Raw genomic sequence first — 24,253 nt, 5'->3', positions numbered from 1 at the left:
TGTGCCGCTAAAAAGCAAAAAGAACCCCGGAGGGGAGAAAAAAAAAAAGCGTCACCTAATAAAAACAGTCAATGTGAATAATTACCGGTGTGCACCAAACCTGTCAAGGCAATTTTACTACTGAAACTAGAGGTATGGTTGTATAAGTCCTAGTAGAGCAATAACAATTACTGTATACCTGTTTTATATAATTGTCCTAATTATATTCCTTCTTAAAAGGAACCTAACTGATCAGAATATGCGTAAGACTTGGGAAGGAAGCCATAGATCATCTGTGTGTCCTGGTCTGAATACGGACTGCGATGTAAGGACTGACCATGGATGTCTGGACCCAAACACATACAGGTGCATCTCACAAAATTAGAATATCATCAAAAAGTTAATTTATTTCAGTTCTTAAATACAAAAAGTGAAACTCATTACAAACAGTGATCTATTTCAAGTGTTTATTTCTGTTAATGTTGATGATTATGGCTTACAACCAATGAAAACACAAAAGTCATTATCTCAGTAAATTAGAATACTTTACTGTATAACAGCTTGAAAAATGTTTTTAAAATCCGAAATGTTGTCCTACTGAAATGTATGTTCAGTAAATGCACTCAATTCTTAGTCGGGCTCCTTTTGCATCAATTACAGCATCAATGCGGCGATGTGGCATGGAGGCGATCAGCCTGTGGCACTGCTGAGGTGTTATGGAAGCCCAGGTTGCTTTGATAACAGCCTTCAGCTCGTCTGCATTGTTGGGTCTGGTGTCTCTCATCTTCCTCTTGACAATACCCCATAGATTCTCTATAATAGATTCTCTATGGGGTTAAGGTCAGGCGAGTTTGCTGGCCAATCAAGCACAGTGATACTGTTGTGTGTGAACCAGGTATTGGTACTTTTGGCAGTGTGGACAGGTGCCAAGTCCTGCTGGAGAATGACATTTCCATCTCCAAAAAGCTTGTCTGCAGAGGGAAGCATGAAGTGCTCTAAAATTTCCTGGTAGACAGCTGCGCTGACTTTGGTCTTGATTAAACAGTGGACCTACACCAGCAGATGTCATGGCTCCCCAAACCATCACTGATTGTGGAAACTTCACTCTAGACCTCAAGCAGCTTGGATTGTGGCCTCTCCACTCTTCCTCCAGACTCTGGGACCTTGATTTCCAAATGAAAATTGGAAATCTGGGACCTTGTGGAGTGTGTCAATGACTGCCTTCTGGACATCTGTCAAGTCAGCAGTCTTCCCCATGATTGTGGAGCCTGCTGAAACAGACTAAGGGACCCTTTTAAATGCTTTGGAAGCCTTTGCAGGTGTTTTTTGCTAATTATTCTAATTTACTGAGATAATGACTTTTGTGTTTTCATTGGCTGTAAGCCATAATCATCAACATTAACAGAAATAATCACTTGAAATAGATCACTCTGTAATGACTCTATATAATATGAGTTTCACTTTTTGCATTGAAGAACTGAAATAAATTAACTTAGAACGCAATGCTTAGACTGGCCGGCAGCTCTGGCGACCTGTGCGTGACAGCTTCATGCATTTCTATGCATCTGTCATGGTCGGTTTGGGAGAGCTGCCGGACAGTCCTTGCATTGTGATCCAATATCGGTCCAATTTAAACGGCCGCCTGACTGCGCCCTAATGCAAGGTCCACCAGAGTGAAAGACTCTCTTTGCAGCTACTTTCTGCACTTATAGATGAGGGTTCTGACTGATGAGCCCTTCTATGTTGACTCAGAAGGTTGCTGTAGGCATTAGACAGTCATTCAAACCTGTCGATTTCAATGGGATCAGGCCACCATCGAAGGTGTACTGGATGTCCTGACATTCTATTGGCAAATAACGGGAAAAGAAAAAAAAAATAAGGGATCATGTATGTTTAATTCAACCCTACTCAATTCTTTGTTTTTTAAAGGAGAAAGACGCTGCTAGAAGCTTTTGCCAGTGGCCTATTTCCCTCTGACCATGCACGTGTATAGGGAGGTCCTGGCATCACCTGTTGGCTGAGTGAGCATTTAGCTGGCAGCTATGTGGGTAACTTTAGTGTCTTAGAAGGGTCTTCCTCATCGGACATTCTTAGCCCTGTGAAGGTAGCAAACTACTGACTCCACCTAGAGATTCCATCAGTCTGTAGATGGATTTCTATTGGAATGAGAGGGATGTAAAATAACAAATTGCTTCTACTAGTGGGAAAGATTCTGATCCTAACTTATTAGGGAATAGTTATTTAAGCCATATATCCTATACCTGTGCTATCCGGGTTCTTAAGGGTAAAGTGCATGATGTCATGGAGAAGGAGTTCCAGGCACAGGCAGGAGGTGATCAATAGTGAGGGCTCAGTCCTCAATCTACACAATTAGCCGAGTTACAATACAATTGTTGATTAGTCTGGATTTAAACAAGCCTTGTTATTAGCAGCCGTATCATTAGACTAGGTTCTCCTATCAGACTAAAGTCCCAATAATTTACTGTGGGGGCGACCGTCTGAGCTGGTCTTTTACATAAGGAGATAAATTTACTAAGATATGAACTAATTCTACTAAAAAAATACATTACTGTAGGAAAAATAAACAGTTATTCTCCATAATGGGGGTTGACAGTAACACTCACTGTTTACGCTACATTCATTGTCAGGATTGAAACAATGAATAAACATTGTATCTACAGACATGAACATTTCCCTACACAAGCACCAGCACTTTGTACAGGGAGTTCTTTTTTTTTTTTTTTGGAATAATCAAGAAAATCATTGCAAGAAGACTCCATAGGCATGCGACATATATTATTACTGAATGCATTAGATAAAAAAAAATTAGGATTGGTCTAGGAGGGTACATTTCACAGCATACAATGGATGCAAGACTGAACACAAACACTATAATCCTCCACATCATCATCATGATAAGGACAAAAAACAAACATCTTACCTATTGTTGAGATATGAGAAGGATGAAATTCATTGTCTGTGAATCTGCAGAGCAAACATGTTTTTCCAACCCCAGAGTCCCCAATGAGAAGTAATCTGAATAGCACATCATATTGTTTGGCCATTGTGTGTCAGCTAGCAGCCTGTGCACATAGACAGTGAGTATAGCAAGGGAAGGGAGGAGGCTGGAGTCAATCAGGAGGTTCCCTGCTCTCCATCCATCTCTGATGCTTCTTCTTAAAGGGGTTATCCCTGGAGCCTCTCCTTAAATCATAAAGAGAAGCAGGATGTGGATTATATTTTATTCCTGCTTCTCTGAGTCTTTGCAAAATGCAGAGAGACTTGTGTGAAATAACCAGATGGTAGATCTCTTATCAAAATGGTTTTGGAGGAAGAGGAGGAGGAAGCAGCAGTGGCAGCAGCCAGGCTCCACCTTATGCAGTGGACTGGGTTAGGAGAGGCTGATGTGCACACCTAGAGCTCCCACAGACACAAATGCTGGGTGTGTGTGGAGGAATGGCCAGACAGGTGGAATGATGATGTGGATGGAGCTGTCTCCTGCTGCCAGCAGGTGGTACTGAGCTATTTCCTGCTCACACATTCCTGCTTTTTTACATCATAGGTTTCAATGACTGATTCATGCTCAGAACCTGTCAGGCAGGATTCCAGGGTTAGAAATTTAGTAAAATGATATAGTTTAGACAATCACCAAAAGAAAGAAATAGTTACTGAAAATTGCTATATTTTTTATTTTATTTTTTAGCTGTATTGGGTCAGGACTCAATGCTTTTTGCTTTTCTGCTTTCCTCTCCCTGGTTGCATATCAGACTCCTTGAATCTCGCGGCTCATTCAGACGTCCATTTTTTTCACGTATGAGAAATGCGGACTGAGTTTCATCAGTGTTTTTGATCCAAGTTTGATAAGGCGACGTTCCCACGATGAGTTTTTTAGTGCTGCAGAATTTCGGCACCTATTATTTAAATGAGGTTACTTGCAGTTTTTCATTGCGTTTTTATCACGTTTTTCACTCTGCGGTTTCTTGTTTCTTCTTGGTGTGTCCTAAAGCTGCTTTGTTCAAGATACGTCCTGGCATTTGGTTCTGACAAAACCTTATTGACATACTTAGGTGCGGATTACATGGTGTATGTTTTACCTGCGGAATTTCCACACTTATGCCGGGTTCACATGAGTGTATAACACGGCCGAGTACTATCCGACGTTTTATCCGATAGCACTCGGCCCAATGTTATACTATGGGGCAGTGCAGATCAGCGATTATTTTCTCATGCTGATGCAACATGAGAAAACAATCGCAGATTGCTGCGAATGGCTGCAAGATTCGGATTGCACGCACCCATATAAGTCTATAGGTGCGTGTGAAACAGCGCACTGCACTCGGATGTCATCCGAGTGCAGTGCGATTACCGCAAATGCCGGCAATGGAGAAGATGGTGACATTACTTTCTCCGTCTCCTCCGCATCTGTGCTGCAATTCTCTCATGTGACCGGATCGGAGCACTGACACTCGGCTCACACTCGCAGCAGAGCAGGAGCCGAGTGTCATTAGCATATCACATCCGATGCCATACACTAGTGGGGTTTCAGCAGAGTGTCATCAGAGTATGGTGCAAGTTTACAGCTTCATTCACACATGAGTATTTCTATGCCAAAACCAGAAGTGTCACCAAGACACAGAACAGGTGTCAATCTTTCAATTATAGTTTTTCTCTGTAAGTTCCACTATTGGTTTTGACATACAAATACTGATGCAAAAATACTGTCGTGTGAATGTTACCATTATTATTAATTTATATAGCGCCATTAATTCCATGGTGCTGTACATAACAAGGGGTTACATACAAAATACAGATATCACTTACAATAAACTAACAATGATAGAACGGTACAGAGGGAAGAGGACTCTGCCCTTGCGGGCTTACATTCTACAGGAACGGGGAAGGAGACAGTAGGTTGAGGGGCTGCAGTAACTCCGGTGTTGTTGGGGGTGGCAGCAAGCAAGGTCATGGCAGGCTGTAAGCTTTCTTGAAGAGATGGGTTTTCAGGTTCCGTCTGAAGGATTCGGATGTGGTGGATAGTCGGACGTGTTGAGGCACAGAATTCCATAGGACGGGGGATATTCGGGAGAAATCTTGGAGGCGATTGCTTGAGGAACGAATAAGTGTGGAGGAGAGAAGGAGGTCTTGGGAGGACCGGAGGTTACGTGAGGGAATGTATCGGGAGATTAGTTCAGAGATGTACGGAGGAGAGAGGTTATGGATGGCTTTGTAGGTCAGTGTTAGTAGTTTGAACTGGATACGCTGGGGAAATGGAAGCCAGTGAAGGGATTTGCAAAGGGGCTTAGCAGAGGAGTAGCGAGGCGAGAGATGAACTAGTCGGGCGGCAGAGTTAGGGACAGACTGGAGAGGTTCGAGAGTGTTAGCAGGGAGGCCACAGAGGAGGATGTTCCAGTAGTCGAGGTGGGAGATGATGAGGGCATGCACAAGCAGTTTAGTAGATTGAGGGTTGAGGAAAGAACAGATTCTGGAAATATTTTTGAGCTGGAGGCGACAGGAGGTGGCGAGAGCTTGGATGTGGGGTTTGAAGGACAGAACAGAGTCAAGGGTTACACCGAGCCAGCGGATTGTCGGTACAGCAGAAAGAGTGATGTCATTTATTGTGATAGGAAGATCAGATGGGGAAGATATGCGAGATGGGGGAAAGATAATGAGTTCAGTTTTGTCCACATTGAGCGGGAGGAGAAGGAGGATATATCTGCTAGACATGCTGGGATTCTGGACATCAGAGAGGTGACGTCTGGGCCAGAGAGGTAGATCTGGGTGTCATCAGCGTACAGATGGTACTGGAAGCCATGGGATTTTATGAACTGTCCCAGGCCAAGGGTATAGATGGAGAAGAGTAGGGGTGTGAATAAGCCCTAAAGCTGTGTGCTGACAAGTTTTTGGTGAGTTTTTGACACTGCATATTTTTGCTGCCTAAAACACGCAGCGTCTTACAGTTCCAGCAAAGTGGATGGGATTTATAGAACTCTCATGTACTCTGTGCTTATTTTTTAATCAGCGTAAACTGAGCTATTTTACGCTGAAAGGCTGCTCCGTTTGAGTGAAAGCTACTTTGCAGAGCTAGCCGGGGACTAACCATATAGGATGAATAGTCAAAGAGGCCGGTCTTCACCATGTTCCCCATGAGTGACAGGTCACTCCCTACAGACAGACATAGGGAGACCTATCAGTCAAGGGGAGTGGGGCAGGGAGAAAAGGACTAGTCATCTGAGAATCATGATCCCTAAACTGCTTTCCAAAATAAATTTCCTCTGAAATACCGCAGCATTTGAGAATAAAAATTGACACATCTCCAATAATGCAGCCAGTGTCTGATTGATGCTGCATGTGGTTTGGGCAGCATAAAACTTTTGTAAGGTTCCCTTTATGTCCGAGCCACAGATCACAGATCACGGACTCCTGTCATCACAGGGAACATGTTAACATACCAGAAGCCTGATCCTGCAAACTCTTGGGGCAAATCAGGCTACACCCATACATATAAGATTGTAGGGGCTATCTGCCAACAATTATCCAATGTGTATGGTAGCCTTAATTAAAGTGGTTGTCCAGTCCAAATCGATAAGTCTGCAGTCACTCTGTATGACTGCGGACTTATGAATTCCCCCCAGCATACGCTCCAGGGATTCGCCGGTTTCTGACCTGGGACGGGAGGGTATGTATGAGTTATACATACTCCCGGCCAGGGGGCGTGGAGTCGCTCCATACCCTTGTATGGAGCGAGGCAGTGCCCTCTAGTTGGCCATTCCCACTGATCGGCTGAATCACTAGACAGGGCACCCTAAATAAAAGGTATTCCTTATTAGCTATTGCATCCTCTGCGCAGTGGCAGCGCACCAACATGGCCTTTCATAACCTCACTCCTTCACAGCCAAATGCTATACACCGTACCATTGTACTTACTAGCCACCTCAACACCACCACTCTAACAATTTCTCAGCATGATGTAGGGACAGAGAGGTCGACTCCAGGGACGTGTCACTTTCTGGACTTAGTTTTGTATTTTTCATAAAATCACAGTTTTCTCTGCTGCAGATTTAGCGGTTCTCTAATGCAGAGTTCTTTATAACCCCGCCCACACCACTGATTGGCTGTTTTCTGTGTACACTGTGCATAGGCAGAAACCTGCCAATCAGTGGTGGAGGGGGTTATACAGAGCCCATGAATACAGAGGACTACATGGCAGCAGATTTACTAGTCATGTAGTGATAATCTCCTGCTGATAAAACACTGATTTTTTTGAAAACTACATTAAGCAGCCCAGTAAGTGACACATCACTGGAATCAGGGTCTCTGCCCCTATATCATGCAGCTTTCAGATTAGGTGGCAGAAAATTGGTGACAGATTCCCTTTAATAACTGCTGCTGTATAAAAACGAATGCCATGTAAATGAAAGAGCATCTATGTTTTAATACGCTACTGGGAGGGTAGACTGTTTGCCCAGGGGACAGTGCCAAAATTGATCCAGACCAGTGTGCAGCACCTCTACAAGTATGAGAAGATATAAATAGTTGAGTAGGCTTGTGGTAACTTTAAGCCATGCACTTTTTAGTTGGCTTTTTGCCACGATTATATAAAAAATGAAGGCCCTTCTATGTATAAAGTATGAGAAGATGTGGCCTATGGTTGTAAGTGGAAATCAATATATGGGAACATTTACTTACTAAAGTTTTATTGGCCAAATTGGGGATTTTTAAACCCTATCCCTAGGATGACTGAGGAAAGTCTTAAAAACGCCACTTTTGGGTGGGGTTTGCATAAGCCATGCCTTTTTCCCACTAAGGACGACATCTGCTAGGAGTTTGTATGTTCTCCCCGTGTTTGTGTGGGTTTCCTCTGGGTTCTCCGGTTTCCTTCCACATTCCAAAGACCTAGTGATAGGGAATCTAGATTGTGAGCCCCAATGGGGACAGTGATGATATCTGTTAAGCGCTGCAGAATATGATGGTGCTATATAAGCAAGCATAATAAATAAATCGTATATTTATAGTGGTAATCACAAGGCACTGACTGTGAATAATACAGTGAGTAATATTATATGTAGCTTTGTATATGCAGGTGTCTTGGTAGTGTGCTTTTATTGCTGTATTTTTGCGGCTGCTTTTTTTTCATAATTCACAAATATCTTAGACGCGAGTTTATTATATTTCGGTTGAATAGAAATAACTTCCAGCCAGTGATAATGTAAATGTGTCTTTTCTAGACGTTCTGTAGGTGACCAACCATTTATATAACAATTTCCTTCTATGTAATTAAGCTTGGTAAAGAATAATGGAGAAGAAAAAGCAAACTGAGCTGCAGCTGTAAGAAGTTATTACAGAAAATAAATTATATCAGCGCAAAGTTTAATAAAACACACATATGTATTGCATAAAAATAAAGTGACCTTTATACGAGCAGCAGTCACTTATCTCCCAGGCAACAAGTGCTACATGTATCTATAGCTTGTATGGAATCCACAAGGAGATCATAGATATCAAAGGAATCTCCAAGCAAAAATGAAAATTCTATACCATCCCCCACCACCAACCTATCATACAAGGGGTCTACTGACGCAAGTATTTCTCCTGCTTGCACCCACAAAAGCATGATTTCTTTATAATTCATGTCATCCTCTCTATTAAAGTATACTCCTATAGAAAAAAAAAGAATAATAATTATACAGATGGCTGCAAAGGTAATTAAAGTATATAGCTACTGAGAAAAGACGCAGGAAATCATCTAAGGTCTCAAGGACATTTTGCCATGTGCACAGTGTATATATACAGTTAGGTCCAAAAATATTTGGACAGTGACCGAATCTTGGTGATTTGTGTTCTAGATGCCGCTATTTTGAATTTAAAATGAAACAACAGATGTAATTGAAGTGGAGACTTTCAGGTTTAGTTAAAGGGGTTGATCAAGAATATCCTGTGAAACGTTTAGGAATTGCAGTCATTTTTCTACAACGCCTCCTCATTTCAGGTGCTCAAAAGTAATTAGACAATTTTTAATAGAGAAGAATCATTTGTAGAGAATCCTTTGCAGACAATGACTGCCTGAAGTTTGGAAGCCATGGACGTCACCAAACGCTGGTTTTCCTCCTTTGTGATTCTTTGCCGTCTTTACTGCTGCTGACTTCAGTTGTTGCTTGTTTGTGGGTCTTTCTGCCTTAAGTTTTGTCCTGGATTGCTTTTGCAGTATGTTTTGGGTCATCATCATCCATCTGTCCTGTGAAGCGTCATCCAATCAACCTTGCTTCAGTTGGTTGAATATGAACAGAAAGAGTCGCCCTGCACACTTCAGAATTCATCCGTCTGCTTCTGTCTTCAGTCACATCATCAATAAACACTAGTGACACAGTGCCATTTGAAGCCATGCATGTCCATGTGTTACACACACGCTGCTAGGTTCAAATAGGGGCGAGACGGGTTTCATGAATTCTTTGGAATCCTGGGGGAATCGTTACTCAGGGCGACCATAGGCTGCAGCTTCTCTCAGGCACACAATAGATTCAATTGCTGACCAGACACATCTGACAAGAGTCTTTTTCAACAGTTTAACAGTGGCATTTTATCAGAAACACGGCCAGTGCAATTCAGGGATATTACAGCAACAATCTTCATTACAGTAGAGTCTGAGTTTCTTGAGCAACTGACTCCAGTATCAATACAGTAGTTTCTTCACAAGGCACAGTATTACAGTTTCTTCAGTAGCATAATTCAGCATAGATTAGATCTCTTAGCAGCACACTTCTATGCATACACAACTACAGGCTTTTCCTTCACAAGGACGCAATAGTACACAGCATTCTTTATCCTGCATGGAGATGGAGAGGGGGAGGGTTTGATGAGGGAGATAATCCCTGTGACACAATTCATTCCAGTCCTTATCTTCCTGCCCAATAATACTCTGCACTGTTAGTCCAGGGAGTTTATCTGACCTGTGTTTAGTTTCTCTCCTGATCTGAATCCTGTTCAGTTGCCTTCTGTCAGATCCAGATAACACACCACCTTTCTCTTTGGCTTCAACCAGACTACAATAACAAGTTCCCCACAATCCCCCTGGGGCTTTGCTAAAACACTCTCCTTCTCCTGTGACTGTGTTAACACCCTAGGTTGCTGGATGCTTCTGAAGCACAACACTTCCTGTCTCTTGTGACCGTGTTAACTCTTATAGTTGCTGGATGCTTTTGAAGCAGTAGCACTACTTCTGCATGTCACACATGCCAAACACACACTCCATCATGTTTACAGAGGATGTGGTGTGCTTTGGATCATAAGCCGTTCCAAGCCTGCTCCATACCTTCTTCTACGCATCATTTTGGTGCAGGTTAATCTTAGTTTCATCTGTCCTGTTAATGCTTTTCCAGAACTGGGCGGTTTCTTTAGATGTTTTTTGGCAAAGTCTAATCTGGCCTTTCTATTTTTAAGGTCGATTAACCCCTTTACCCTACAAGGTTGTTTGCAAGTTAATGACCAGGCCAATTTTTACAATTCTGACCATTGTCACTTTATGGCCACGGCTCAACTATCAGTATTTGGTCAGTATTTTTTCTCAGGAGTTGGAGCCAAAACCAGGAGCGGGTGATAAATGCAGAATTGTTGACTTGTTTCTATCATACCTTTTGTCTGATTGTTCCTCATCTGGTTTTGGCTCCCACTCCTGAGAAAAAATACTGACCGAATACTGATAGTATGGCTGTGGCCTATGAGGTAATAACTGAACGCTTCAACGGATCCCACTGATTCTCAGATTGTTTTTTGTGACATATAGTACTTCATGATAGTGGTAAAATTTATTTGATACGACTTGCATTACTTTGTGAAAAAATCGGAAATTTGGCGAAAATTTTGAAAATTTTGCAATTTTCAAACTTTGAATTTTCATGCCCTTAAATCAAAGAGATATGTCACAAAAAATAACAAAATAGTTAATAAATAACATTTCCCACATGTCTACTTTACATCAGCACAATTTTGGAACCAAATTTTTTTTTTGTTAGGGAGCTATAAGGGTTAAAAGTTGACCAGCGATATCTCATTTTTCCAACAAAATTTACAAAACCATTTTTTAGGAACCGCATCACATTTGAAGTGACTTTAAGCAGCCTTTATGACAGAAAATACCCAAAAGTGAAATGATTCTAAAAACTGCACCCCTCAAGGTGCTCAAAACCACATTCAAGAAGTTTATTAATCCTTCAGGTGATTCACAGGAATATTTGGAATGTGGAAGAAAACAATGAACATTTAACTTTTTTTCACCCAAATTTTCCTTTAGACCTAAATTTTTTTATTTTTGCAATGGTAACAGGAAAATATGGACCCCAAAATTTGTTGTGCAATTTCTCTTGAGCACACCGACACCCCACATGTGGGGGAAAACCACTGTTTGGCGCACGGCAGGGCTCGGAAGGGAAAGAGCGCCATTTGATTTTTTTTAATGTAAAATTTGCTTGAATAATTAGTGGGCGCCGTGTCGCGTTTGGGGAGCTCCTGATGAGCCTAAACAGTGGAAACCTTCCCATTTTGGAAACTAGACCCCTTAAGGAACTTCTCTAGATGTGTGGTGAGCACCTTGAACCCCCAAGTGCTTCACAGAGGATTATAATGTAGAGCCGTGAAAATAAAAAAATATAATTTTTCCCACAAAAATGTTTTTTAGCCTCAAATTTTTTATTTTCAAAAGGGGTAACAGGAGAAAATCGACCCCAAAATTTTTTGTGCAATTTCTCCTGAGCACGCAGATACCCCATATGTGGGGGTAAACTATTGTTTGGGTGCAAGTCAGGGGTCAGAAACGAAGGAGTGACATTTTGGAACACAGACTTTGATGGAATGGTCTGCGGATGTCATATCACGTTTGGAGAGCCCCTGATATGCCTAAACAGTGGAAACCCCCCACAAGTGAACCCATTTTGGAAACTAGACCACTCAAGGAATTTATTTAGATGTGTGGTGAGCACCTTGAACCCACAGGTGCTTCACAGAATTTTACAACGTGGATCTGTAAAAATTAAAATAATATATTTTTCCCACAAAAATGTTCTAGCCCCCAATATTTTTATTTTCATAAGGATTGCAGGAGAAAATGGACCCCAAAATTTTTTGTGCAATTTCTCCTGAGTACGCCGATACCCCACACATGGTCGAAAACTACTTTTGAGGCACAGTGCAAAGCTCAGAAGGGAATAAGCGCCATATTGGAGTTCATATTTTGCTGGGCTGGTTTGACGGTGCCATGTCACATTGGCAGAGCCAAAACAGCAGAACCCCCATAAGAGACCCCATTTTACAAACTACACCTCTCAATGAATTAATCTAGGGGTGCAGTGAGTAGGTTGACACCACACGTACCTCACAGAATTTTACACCATTGAACGGTGAAGAAAGAATAATTACATTTTTACCACCAAAGTTTTGTTTTAGCCCCAGATTTTACATTTTCACACTGGGAAATGGGTAAAAATGGCACCATTTAAATCCCTGAGTGACGTAATCCAGATGAACCACCAAGAGATCCATTCACTATAAGGAGGCAGCAGAGTTACTCTGGACTCTGTCTGACCTCTGTTCAGCGCTGTCCTTCTTTTCAGAAGTGTACAAAACTGTGGCCCACGGCAGTTATATGCACGCCTAATAAAAAGACGGCGTCCACAGTGCCTCCATCTGCCTCATTACAGGGGATCTCCCACCGGGGGTTCCGCCTGAATCACGTATTTCAGAGATTTACACGTAAGCCCCGGTGTAAGAGCTCAGTGCAGAGCGCAGGATAACTGTGAGCCGAGCCTTACTGCGATCTTTGGGAGGCAGAATGAACAAATCAGCAGCAGGTGAAGAATTGGTTTCATTTATTTTTTACGCAGTTCCTCGTGCGGTCGGTGTGATTACAGCGATACCAGGTTTATACTGGCTTTTTATAATTGGCAGCTGTCACACACTAAAAGACGCTTCTTTTTTGCAAAAACTAGTTCTTGCATCACCATATTTTGAGAGCTATAATTTTTCCATACTTTGACTGACAGAGTCATGTAAGGGCTTGTTTTTTGCGGGACAAGTTGACATTTTTATTGGTACCATTTTCAGGCACGTGACATTTTTTGATCGCTTTCTATTCCAATTTTTGGGAGGCAGAATAAACAAAAAACAACAATTCAGGAATTGTTTTTTTGTTTTCTTTTATGCTGTTCCGCGTGTGGTAAAATTGATAAGGCAGCTTTATTCTTCGGGTCAGTATGTTTACAGCGATACTACATTTATATCTTTTTTTTATGTTTGGCGCTTTTACACAAAAAAACAATTTTCTAGAAAAAAAATGTTTTGCATCGCTTTATTTTGAGAGCTATAACTCTTATTTTGTGGCTGATGGAGCTGTATGGCTGTTAGAACCTTGCTCTTAGGTTTTTTTTCCTTTGCTGGTCACGTGACCTTGTTGGCCTATTTAATCCTGCTCCGCCCTTCTGGCTTTGCTGGACTTCATTGTATATCTACTTTCTAGCTAGCCTGTGCTCTGTGTCTTGCTCTGTTAGTTTGCTTGGTCTACTGACCTCTATGTTCTATATATTTTGTTTGTTCGTCTGTCTGCTACTATTTCTGTTAGGAGGTGTCCCATATTCCTCCCAGTCCTTAGTACTTGTAGGGATTCCTTCCCCACATCTATAGGTCTCCGTACAGACTAGCTTAGGACTTTAGCAGGTCTGATCGCAGGATCAGGTTCCCTGTTACATCGTAGGGATTAAGCTGAGTTCTATCGTAGGGACAGATCTCCTCTCTTTCCTTAGCTCTGGTAGCAGAACATAACAATGGCGGCTTGTTTTTTGCAGTACAAGATGACGTTTTCAGTGGTACCATTGTTATTTACATTTGTCTTTTTGATTGCATTTGATTCCACTTTCTGTTCGGCTGTATAATGATAAATCGCAGTGATTTGCTTCGTTTTTTATTCTTATTTTTTACCGTGTTCACTAAAGGGGTTATCTAGTGGGACAGTTTTATACGTCAGGTTGTTCCGGATGTGGCGATACCAAATATGTGTACTTTTATTGTTTGTTTATTTATTTATTCATAATAATATTTATTTCTGGGTACTATATATATACACCGCGTGCAGAATTATTAGGCAAATGAGTATTTTGCTCACATGATATTTTTTATACATGTTGTCCTACTCCAAGCTGCATAGGCTTGAGAGCCAACTACCAATTAAGTAAATCTGGTGATGTGCATATCTGTAATGAGGAGGGGTGTTGTCTAATGACATCAACACCCTATATAAGGTGTGCTTAATTATTAGGCAACTTCCTTTCCTTTTGTAAAATGGGTCAGAAGAGAGATTTGACGGGCTCTGAAAAGTCCAAAATTGTGAGATGTCTTGCAGAGGGATGCACCAGTCTTGAAATTTCCAAACTTTTGAGGCGTGATCACCGAACAATCAAGCGTTTCATGGCAAATAGCCAACAGGGTCGCAAGAAGCGTGTTGGCCAAAAAAGGTGCAAAATAACTGCCCATGAATTGAGGAAAATCAAACGTGAAGCTGCCAAGATGCCATTCGCCACCAGTTTTGCCATATTTCAGAGCTGCAACGTTACTGGAGTATCAAAAAGCACAAGGTGTGCGATACTCAGGGACATGGCCAAGGTAAGGAAGGCTGAAAAACCACCACCTTTGAACAAGAAACATAAGATAAAACGTCAAGAATGGGCCAAGAAATGTCTTAAGACTGATTTTTCAAAGGTTTTATGGACTGATGAAATGAGAGTGACTCTTGATGGGCCAGATGAATGGGCCAGAGGCTGGATCAGTAAAGGGCAGAGAGCTCGATTCCGACTCAGACGCCAGCAAGGTGGAGGTGGGGTACTGGTATGGGCTGGTATCATCAAAGATGAACTTGTGGGACCTTTTCGGGTTGAGGATGGAGTGAAGCTCAACTCCCAGACCTACTGCCAGTTTCTGGAAGACAACTTCTTCAAGCAGTGGTACAGGAAGAAGTCAGTATCGTTCAAGAAAAACATGATTTTCATGCAGGACAATGCTCCATCACATGCATCCAACTACTCCACAGCGTGGCTGGCCAGTAAAGGTCTAAAAGAAGAAAAAATAATGACATGGCCCCCTTGTTCACATGATCTGAACCCCATAGAGAACCTGTTGTCCATCATAAAATGTGAGATCTACAGGGAGGGAAAACAGTACACCTCTTGGAACAGTGTCTGGGAGGCTGTACACAATGTTGATCGAAAACAGATCAAGCAACTGACAGAATCTATGGATGGAAGGCTGTTTGTGCGTCATCATAAAGAAAGGTGGTTATATTGATCACTAATGTTTTTGTTTTTTGTTTTTGCATGTCAGAAATGTTTATTTCTAAATTTTGTGCACTGATATTGGTTTACCTGGTGAAAATAAACAAGTGAGATGGGATTATATTTGGTTTTTATTAAGTTGCCTAATAATTCTGCACAGGAATAGTTACCTGCACAAACAGATATCCTCCTAAGATAGCCAAATCTAAAAAAAACACACTCCAACATCCAAAAATATTAAGCATGGATATTTATGAGTCTTTTAGGTTGATTGAGAACATAGTTGTTGATCAAAAATAAAAGTAATCCTCTAAAATACAACTTGCCTAATAATTCTGCACACAGTGTATATATATATATATATATATATATATATATATATATATATATATATATATATATATATATACACACTGCCCAAAAAAATAAAGGGAACACTTAAACAACAGACTATAGCTCCAAGTAAATCAAACTTCTGTGAAATCAAGCTGTCCACTTAGGAAGCAACACTGATTGACAATCAATTTCACATGCTGTTGTGCAAATGGAATAGACAATAGATGGAAATTATAGGCAATCATCAAGACACCCTCAATAAAGGAGTGGTTCTGCAGGTGGGAACCACAGATCACATCTCAGTACCAATGCTTTCTGGCTGATGTTTTGGTCATTTTTGAATGTTGGTTGTGCTTTCACACTCGTGGTAGCATGAGACGGACTCTACAACCCACATAAGTTGCTCAGGTAGTGCAGCTCATCCAGGATGGAACATCAATGTGAGCTGTGGCAAGAAGGTTTTCTGCGTCTGTCAGCGTAGTGTCCAGAGGCTGGAGACACTACCAGGAGACAGGCCTGTACACCAGGAGACGTGGAGGGGGCCGTAGGAGGGCAACAACCCAGCAGCAGGACCGCTATCTCCGCCTTTGTGCAAGGAGGAACAGAAGTAGCACTGCCAGAGCCCTGCAAAATGACCTACAGCAGGCCACAAATGTGCATGTGTCTGCACAAACGGTTAGAAACCGACTCCATGAGGGTGGTATGAGCGCCCGATGTCCACAGATGGGGGTTGTGCTCACAGCCCAACACCATGCAGGACGCTTGCCATTTGCCACAGAACACCATTATTGGCAAAGTCTCCATTGGCGCCCTGTGCTCTTCACAGATGAAAGCAGGTTCACACTGAGCACATGTGACAGACGTGACAGAGTCTGGAGACGCCGTGGAGAGCGATCTGCTGCCTGCAACATCCTTCAGCATGACCGGTTTGGCAGTGGGTCAGTAATGGTGTGGGGTGGCATTTCTTTGGAGGGCCGCACAGCCCTCCATGTGCTCGCCAGAAGTAGCCTGACTGCCATTAGATACAGAGATGAGATCCTCAGACCCCTTGTAAGACCATATGCTGGTGCGGTTGGCCCTGGGTTCCTCCTAATGCAGGACAATGCCAGACCTCATGTGGCTGGAGTGTGTCAGCAGTTCCTGCAAGATGAAGGCATTGAAGCTATGGACTGGCCCGCCCGTTCCCCAGGCCTGAATCCGATTGAGCACATCTCGGACATCATGTCTCGCTCCATCCACCAACGTCACGTTGCACTACAGACTGTCCAGGAGTTGGCGGATTCTTTAGTCCAGGTCTGGGAGGAGATCCCACAGGAGACCATCCGCAACCTCATCAGGAGCATGTCCAGGCATTGTATGGAGGTCATACAGGCACGTGGAGGCCACACACAATACTGAGCCTCATGTTGACTTGTTTTAAGGACATTACATCAAAGTTGGATCAGCCTGTAGTGTGTTTCTCCACTTTAATTTTGAGGGTGACTCCAAATCCAGGCCTCCATTGGTTAATAAATTTGATTTCCATTGATGATTTTTGTGTGATTTTGTTGTCGGAACATTCAACTTTGTACAGAACAAAGTATTCAATGAGAATATTTCATTCATTCAGATCTAGGATGTGTTATTTGAGTGTTCCCTTTATTTTTTTGAGCAGTGTATGTATATATATATATATATATATATATATATTTTTTTTTTTTTTTTTTTTATTTATTTTTTTTTATTCTTTTTTGATATTTTTAAATATATTTTTCACTTTTATTCACTCTTTCACTTTTTTATTTTGTCCTACTATGGGACATAGTTTTTTGCCGGCTAATCGCTTGTATAGCATATACAATTCTATGCGGGCTGTCAGCGCTGCACTGCAAGCAAGCATGTTAGATCATGCACTGCGCATGATCTAACTAACTTGCTGGTGCCTGGTGACCCAGATGTCGTCATGGCAACATCGGGTCACCATGGCAACGATCCGGAGCCCACAATGGCGTCGCGGGGTATCCGATCCAAGGTAAGAGGGGGTTTCTTTCCTCTGCCTGCTCCTGAAATGCTGCGACCGATTTCAATTGCAGCATTTTGGGGATTAATGTGCCGGGAGTGGTGTGGGCGAGACGTAATTATACGTACCTAATCATTAAGGCCCAGGGCACAGGGACGTATAATTATGCCTTACGTCAGAAAGGGGTTAATGGATTGCACCCTGTGGTGAACCCTCTGTATTTGCTCTCATGAAGTCTTATTTTTATTGTAGACTTAGATAATGAAACACCTACTTCCAGGAGAGTGTTCTTTACTTGTGTGGATGTTTTGAAGGGGTTTTCCTTCACCATGTGAGAGATTCTGTGATCATCTACCACTGTTGTCTTGAGTGGATATCCAGGCCTTTTTGCATTCCCAAGTTCACCAGTGCGCTCTTATTTTTTTGCACAATGTACCAAACTGTTGATTTGGCAACTCCTAACATTTCTCCTATCTGTCTAGTGGATTTCTTCTTTTTTTTTAGCCTAATGATGGTCTGTTTCTCTTCCATTGAGAGCTCCTTTGACTGCATGTTGTGGGTTCACAGCAACAGCTTCCAAATGCAAATGCCACACCTGGAATCAGCTCCAGACCTTTTACCTTCTTAATTGATGATGAATTAACTAGTGAATAGACCATGCAATCCACAAAGAGCTTTTGAGATAATAGTCCAATTACTTTTGGTCCCTTTAAAAAGGGGCAGCTACATATTAAAGATCTGTAATTCATAATTAGGATGTGAATACCCTCAAATTAAGACCACATTCACATGTTCAGTATCTGGTCAGTATGTTACATCAGTATTTGTAAGCCAAAACCAGGAGTGGGTGATAAATACAGAAGTGGTGACGTATTTCTATTATACTTTTCCTCTGATTGTTCCACTCCTGATTTTGGCTTACAAATACTGATGTAAAATACTAACTAAATACTGAACGTGGCCTAAATTGAGATTTAGTACTTTAAGCCCATTTTGGTCATATAACTGTATCTTGAATATATTTTAGTAAACAGCTAAAATGACAAAACTTGTTTCACTGTCCAAATATTTCTGGACCTAACTGTATATAAAGAGCATTTCAAAGTAAAATTGGAAAATGTGTTTTTGCTGCTCTTTTATCTTAAAAATATGATACTGAGTGTAAGTGAACTATTAGGGCTCATTCACATGACCGTGTTTTTGGTCTGAGTGTTATCTGTGAAAAAAGTTGACCACACTCGGACCAATGTTATTCAAGGTGGCTATGCTGATGAGCAAATTATTTCGCTGACTGTGATAAAATCGTGGCATGCACTAGTTCCTACTGTAAATCGGATGAGACTCACTATACAAGTTTATGGGTGCGCAAAAAAGTTGAATGCCATAAGGAGCCACAGTATAACATCCGATTTTTATGGATACATTGCAATTCTGTAGCAAAGGAAACTGTAAATGGTCGTGTAAATGATTAATTGCTGCTGTAAAAAACAATGGATTGTACACGGATGACAAGTGAGAAGAAAATAGTCTTAGTTTTCTGGATGAAACTCTGAATGATTTTTTTTATACGCTTGTGTGAATCTATCCTCAGACTGTTGCAATTTTAATTTCGGTTCTATTGATGATACAGTCTATTCCTATTCAGGTGAATAGGGGTTGAGCTGGAATATTAGATATTGCCTATGTACAAAAATCAGGCTGTTCTTTTTTGTAATCTTGACCCATTTTTTCTTCTTTTTAATTTGGTCAGTTGCATATTCAGGGTGCTTGATATCCCGGTGGCATAATACTGCACTCTTCTGTCAGACGCAAATGTAATGATTAGTGTTGAGCGAGCACTAAAATGCTCGGGTGCTCGAAGCTCAGGCCGAGCTCGCCGTGATACTCGGGTGCTCGACCCGCGCAACGAGCCCAATGTTAGTCTATGGGAGACTCGAGCATTTTTGCGGTGGCACCCCCGGCAGTCTTTTAAAAGCCTAACAAGTGCCCAAAACGATAGTGACAGTGCTCAAATGACATGGGGACAGCATGGGGATCGCCCCAGGAAGCATTTCTGACCCCCAGGTCACTGCTGTCAACAACGTGGTCAGAGGTATTAAGCCACTTTTACAGGCTCACAATAAAACGTTCAAAAACGAAAGTGAAACTTTTTTCCTGTGAAATATGTTAAGGAACATCCTTTCCAGGGTAAAGACTTGTGTATAAGTTAAAATAAATGACCAAAAACAAAAATACTCCTCCACACCTTCGGCTATGTTCACAAGTAGCATTTTTTATGCGTTTTTGCACTTTTGTATTGCTTTCAACTATGACAAATGCATTCACCGTGAAATGTCATTTTAACATTTTACAACCTTATCTGGCCATGTGCTGTGTGACACATGCATAAAGTGCTGAAAAGACAAGGGAACAGCATGGGGAAGACCCCTGGAAGCATCTCTGACTCCCAGGTCACTGTCTAAAAGTGTGCCCATCATAAGTGATCCTTACCGCATCAGAAGATGCAGACTTGCAACTATCCCCATGCAAGTTCTAGTCCCAGGGCAGTGTTCAATTGTACCTCCCCCATTCCTTGCAATACAAGCTCAAGTATGCAGCCTGCCACCCACCCACCCCCAGGCTGCAATACCATACTGCTTGCTTGCTTGAACTTGAACTTGGGCCTTTTAGGCATGTGGAGGCGGAATCTGGCCACCACGTCATGGCTGTGTTGGCGGCCTGGAATCCATACTCAGTCCCCAGCCGCCCGGCGGCCGGGTGTCCATACTCGGTCCCCTGCCGCCCCACGGCCGGGTGTCCACACACGGTCCCCAGCCGCCTGGGGGCAGCCGGGTGTCCATAAACGGTCCCCAGCCGCCCCTATTTCTCCTTGGAACATCCCCCCACACACTTTTCTTAGCCCAGCCTGCTTTAGGCAGCATTGGACGAGCCCACCAGAGAACCAGACTCCTCCGGTGGGCCCTGACTTCTCCATCGGTGGAGTTGAGAGTGCCAAGGTGAGGAGCATGATGATGATGACAGAAGTTAGCATCTGCTATGTTTTTTTTTAATGCAAGTGTAAGTGTGCAGCCTGCCACCCACCCACCCCCAGACTGCAATTCCATACTGCTAGCTTGCACTTGAAATGGGGCCTTTTAGTTTGGAGGAGGCCGAAGCTGGCCACTACCTCATGGCTGCTTCGGCAGCGAAGTATCCATACTCAGTCCCCAGCCGCCCATATTTGTCCTGGTGTGCCTTATACATAAGATTAAGCGCGTATACCAAAACATTACCTGTGCCCTCCCCAGTGCATTTAGTGGGAAGGAGAGCCTATTCCGCTGTAGTGTGTGCATGCCAAACCCCTGTTCATGGTACATGCGAAGATGCCTCCCACCTTGCACCTGTCGTTGCAGACTTGCAACTATCCCCATTCAAGTCCTTGTCCCAGGGCAGTGTTCAATTGTACCTCTCCCATTCCTTGCAATGCAAGCGCAAGTATGCAGCCTGCCACCCACCCACCCCCAGGCTGCAATACCATACTGCTTGCTTGCACTTTAAATTGGGCCTTTTAGGCATGTGGAGGCGGAATCTGGCCACCACGCCATGGCTGTGTCGGCGGCCTTGTATCCATACTCAGTCCCCAGCCGCCTGGTGGCCGGGTGTCCCCGCTTGCTCCCCAGCCTCCAGGGGGTGGCCGGGTGTCCATACTCGGTCCCCAGCCACCCCTATTTGTCCCGGTAACCTTTCCCACACTTTTCTTAGCCTGGCCTGCTTTAGGGCAGCATTGGCCGAGCCCACCGGACTATCAGACTCCTCCGGTGGGCCCTGGCTTCTCCATCAGGGGAGTTGAGAGTGCCAAGGTGAGGAGCATGATGAGGATGATAGAAGTTAGCATCTGCTTTGTTTTGTTGTAATGCAAGCGCATGTATGTAGTAGCGGCTAGGCCTGAGGTGGTCAGCGTTTTGGCGCATATCCTACCTCCTCCGAGGATTGCTGGATGTTTTCCTTCTACTATCCAAGTTCTATGACTCCCGTTAAAACAAAGCTTCAGGTGATAAATGATGGATGAGGTAGTGGCAAAGGAGAAAGAGCAGGAGGAACAGGGACCATTCACATCAATATCAGGCCAGTCAACCAGATATGTCTTGTAGGATATGTTTCTGTAACAAAAGGAGCGGTTCGGCTACACAGTTATAGGGCATACAGTGAGTGCAATGCCTACCAAAAATTTAGAGCCACTCCAATGCCCCTTGGAAATGACATGGAAGTCAGAGGGTATTAACTAAACCTTTTTTTCCATTTATAGCAACTGGGTCTCCCGTGCACTGTTGGCCTAAGCAGTGAATGGAAGGCTTTCCAAAAATTATGAGGAACTGCAATGCCCCTTACAAGAGCCATGTGTGGCACCCCAGGGGTCTGGTCACCACAGTAATAGAGATATTACGTCGGAGAGCAAGTGGGAGGTTTCCTGGTCAGGATCCCTTAAACATGCAACATCCTCCAGCACCAATCCTGGGAGGGGAGAATTCTGCCCTTATAAACTGGATCTGGGGCGGGGTTGAGTGAGTCAGAGAACAGTCAGAGTCAGAGTGAGAGCAAGGGAAAGTAACAGCAAGGAGCTCTGTAGGAGCTAGGAGCTAAAGACCAGGGGCTGGAAGCTGAGCAGAGCTCGCCCTGGCAGAAGACAATAGGAACCGGACACAGGAGTCCGAAGCTGTGAGGACTTATATATCCAGCAGCAGAAACCAGCCGGCAGGGGATTTCAGGTCCTCTGGCCATAGAAGCCCGGAGGCTCAGTCACAAGCAAGGGACCTGCACCGCCGTCGTGGAGCGGAGGCTAACAGAAGGCCCCAAGTCACCAGCCATACGGGTGAGCACTACACGGTACACTCAGGGAGTATGCTACTTCTACCCGCTTACAGCAAGGTAGCCAGGAAGAGTGCAGACCGACGGGGAGGCCTACAACTCCACCTGGCCAGGGGAACTCCTGCTTGCTCACAGACTGACCAGGCCTCTTATGCTAGCCAGTACTCCCGGGAGGGTCTACCTTATAATCATCAGTAAAGACCCTGAACTGCACTGCAAAGACTCTGAGTCATTCCTGCTGCGCTTGTGCACCATCACCCCCATCATCCACACTCACTGCCCTGAGGCTATACTCCTCCCAAGGGGAGTTATCCCATTCTGTGCTGCGCACACAACACCAGCCTCAGCGGTCTGCCTCGCAGCGGTGGTACTCCCTGACCGCAATCCACGGGTGGCGCAGTTGGACAATTAACCTCAAAACCTAAGAAAGACTGCCACTGGTTTGACCAGCCTGAGCCACGGGACCGGGTCACCGCCACGGAGACTACAGACCCCAGAGACCCGGCATCGGGTATCCCACACACGTGTACACACGGCCCAGGGGGCGCGTCACATGCAGTACAGCATATTACAAACATAAGTCCCATTATTGGGGAGTGGGTGTCCCATAGAATTTGCTTATGCTTTCCCAGCAAAAGCTGCCAAAAATTAGGACGGAGCAACTTGCAATGCCCCTTACAAGAGCCATGCAGTACAGCATATTACAAGCATAAGTCCCATTATTGGGGAGTGGGTGTCCCATAGTATTTGCTTATGCTTTCCCAGCAAAAGCTGCCAAAAATTAGGATGGAGCAACTTGCAATGCCCCTTACAAGAGCCATGCAGTACAGCATATTACAAACATAAGTCCCATTATTGGGGAGTGGGTGTCCCATAGTATTTGCTTATGCTTTCCCAGCAAAAGCTGCCAAAAATTAGGACGGAGCAACTTGCAATGCCCCTTACAAGAGCCATGCAGTACAGCATATTACAAACATAAGTCCCATTATTGGGGAGTGGGTGTCCCATAGTATTTGCTTATGCTTTCCAAGCAAAAGCTGCCAAAAATTAGGACGGAGCAACTTGCAATGCTCCTTACAAGAGCCATGCAGTACAGCATATTACAAACATAAGTCCCATTATTGGGGAGTGGGTGTCCCATAGTATTTGCTTATGCCTTGCAAGCAAAAGCTGCCAAAAATAAGGACGGAGGAACTTGCAATGCTGGCACCCTGGTGGTATAGTGGTGGTGGAGGCTGAGGATAAGGAGAAGAAGATTATACAGCCGAAAAGAGGAAGCGTATACCCATGTGTGGGTGTGAAGCGGTGCATGTGAATACACCTCCCGAAATAACACAGTGGATTTGACTTTATGTTACTCTGCTGTCATTTGGTGGTGATGAGAAGTCTGGCCCAATCCAGCCCTTGTTCATTTTGATAAGGGTCAGCTTGTCAGCATCGTCAGTTGACAGGCGAGTGCGCTTATCAGTTATAATTCCCCCAGCGGCACTAAAAACACGCTCTGATAACACGCTAGCGGCAGGGCAGGCCAGGACCTCCAAGGCGTACAGAGCGAGTTCATTCCAAGTGTCCAGCTTGGATACCCAATAATTAAAAGGCACAGAGGAATCACGGAGGACGCTGGTACGATCGGCAAGGTACTCCCTTACCATCTTTTGAAACTTTCCACTCATTGTAAGAGTACCCCGCGCCTCAGGGCCTGTAAGCTGGGCGGGTGTCAGAAAACTGTCCCAGAACGTTGACAGTGTTCCCCTGCCTCTGCTGAATTGGAGTTGCATCTCTCTCGCCT

The 24,253-nt window shown here is 43.6% G+C and overlaps 1 protein-coding gene across 1 annotated transcript in view; it reads right to left on the bottom strand.

Moving 5' to 3' along the window:
- RAB15 (RAB15, member RAS oncogene family) overlaps positions 1–3,428 on the bottom strand; it is a 103,035-nt gene extending 99,607 nt beyond the window's left edge. The window contains exon 1 of the mRNA XM_073638920.1: positions 2,921–3,428. Within this exon, the coding sequence (XP_073495021.1) occupies positions 2,921–3,044 (124 nt within the window). The 5' untranslated portion in view covers positions 3,045–3,428. The remainder of the gene's footprint in view (positions 1–2,920) is intronic.
- Positions 3,429–24,253: the final 20,825 nt, after the last annotated feature.

The sequence above is a fragment of the Phyllobates terribilis genome, unplaced genomic scaffold (assembly GCF_046119375.1).
Source record: "Phyllobates terribilis strain yellow unplaced genomic scaffold, ASM4611937v1 Scaffold_7__3_contigs__length_470593459, whole genome shotgun sequence".
NCBI classification, from domain to species: Eukaryota; Metazoa; Chordata; class Amphibia; order Anura; family Dendrobatidae; genus Phyllobates; species Phyllobates terribilis.
Note: the sequence above shows the minus strand (reverse complement) of the source record. Positions and strands in the feature narration are given on the sequence as shown.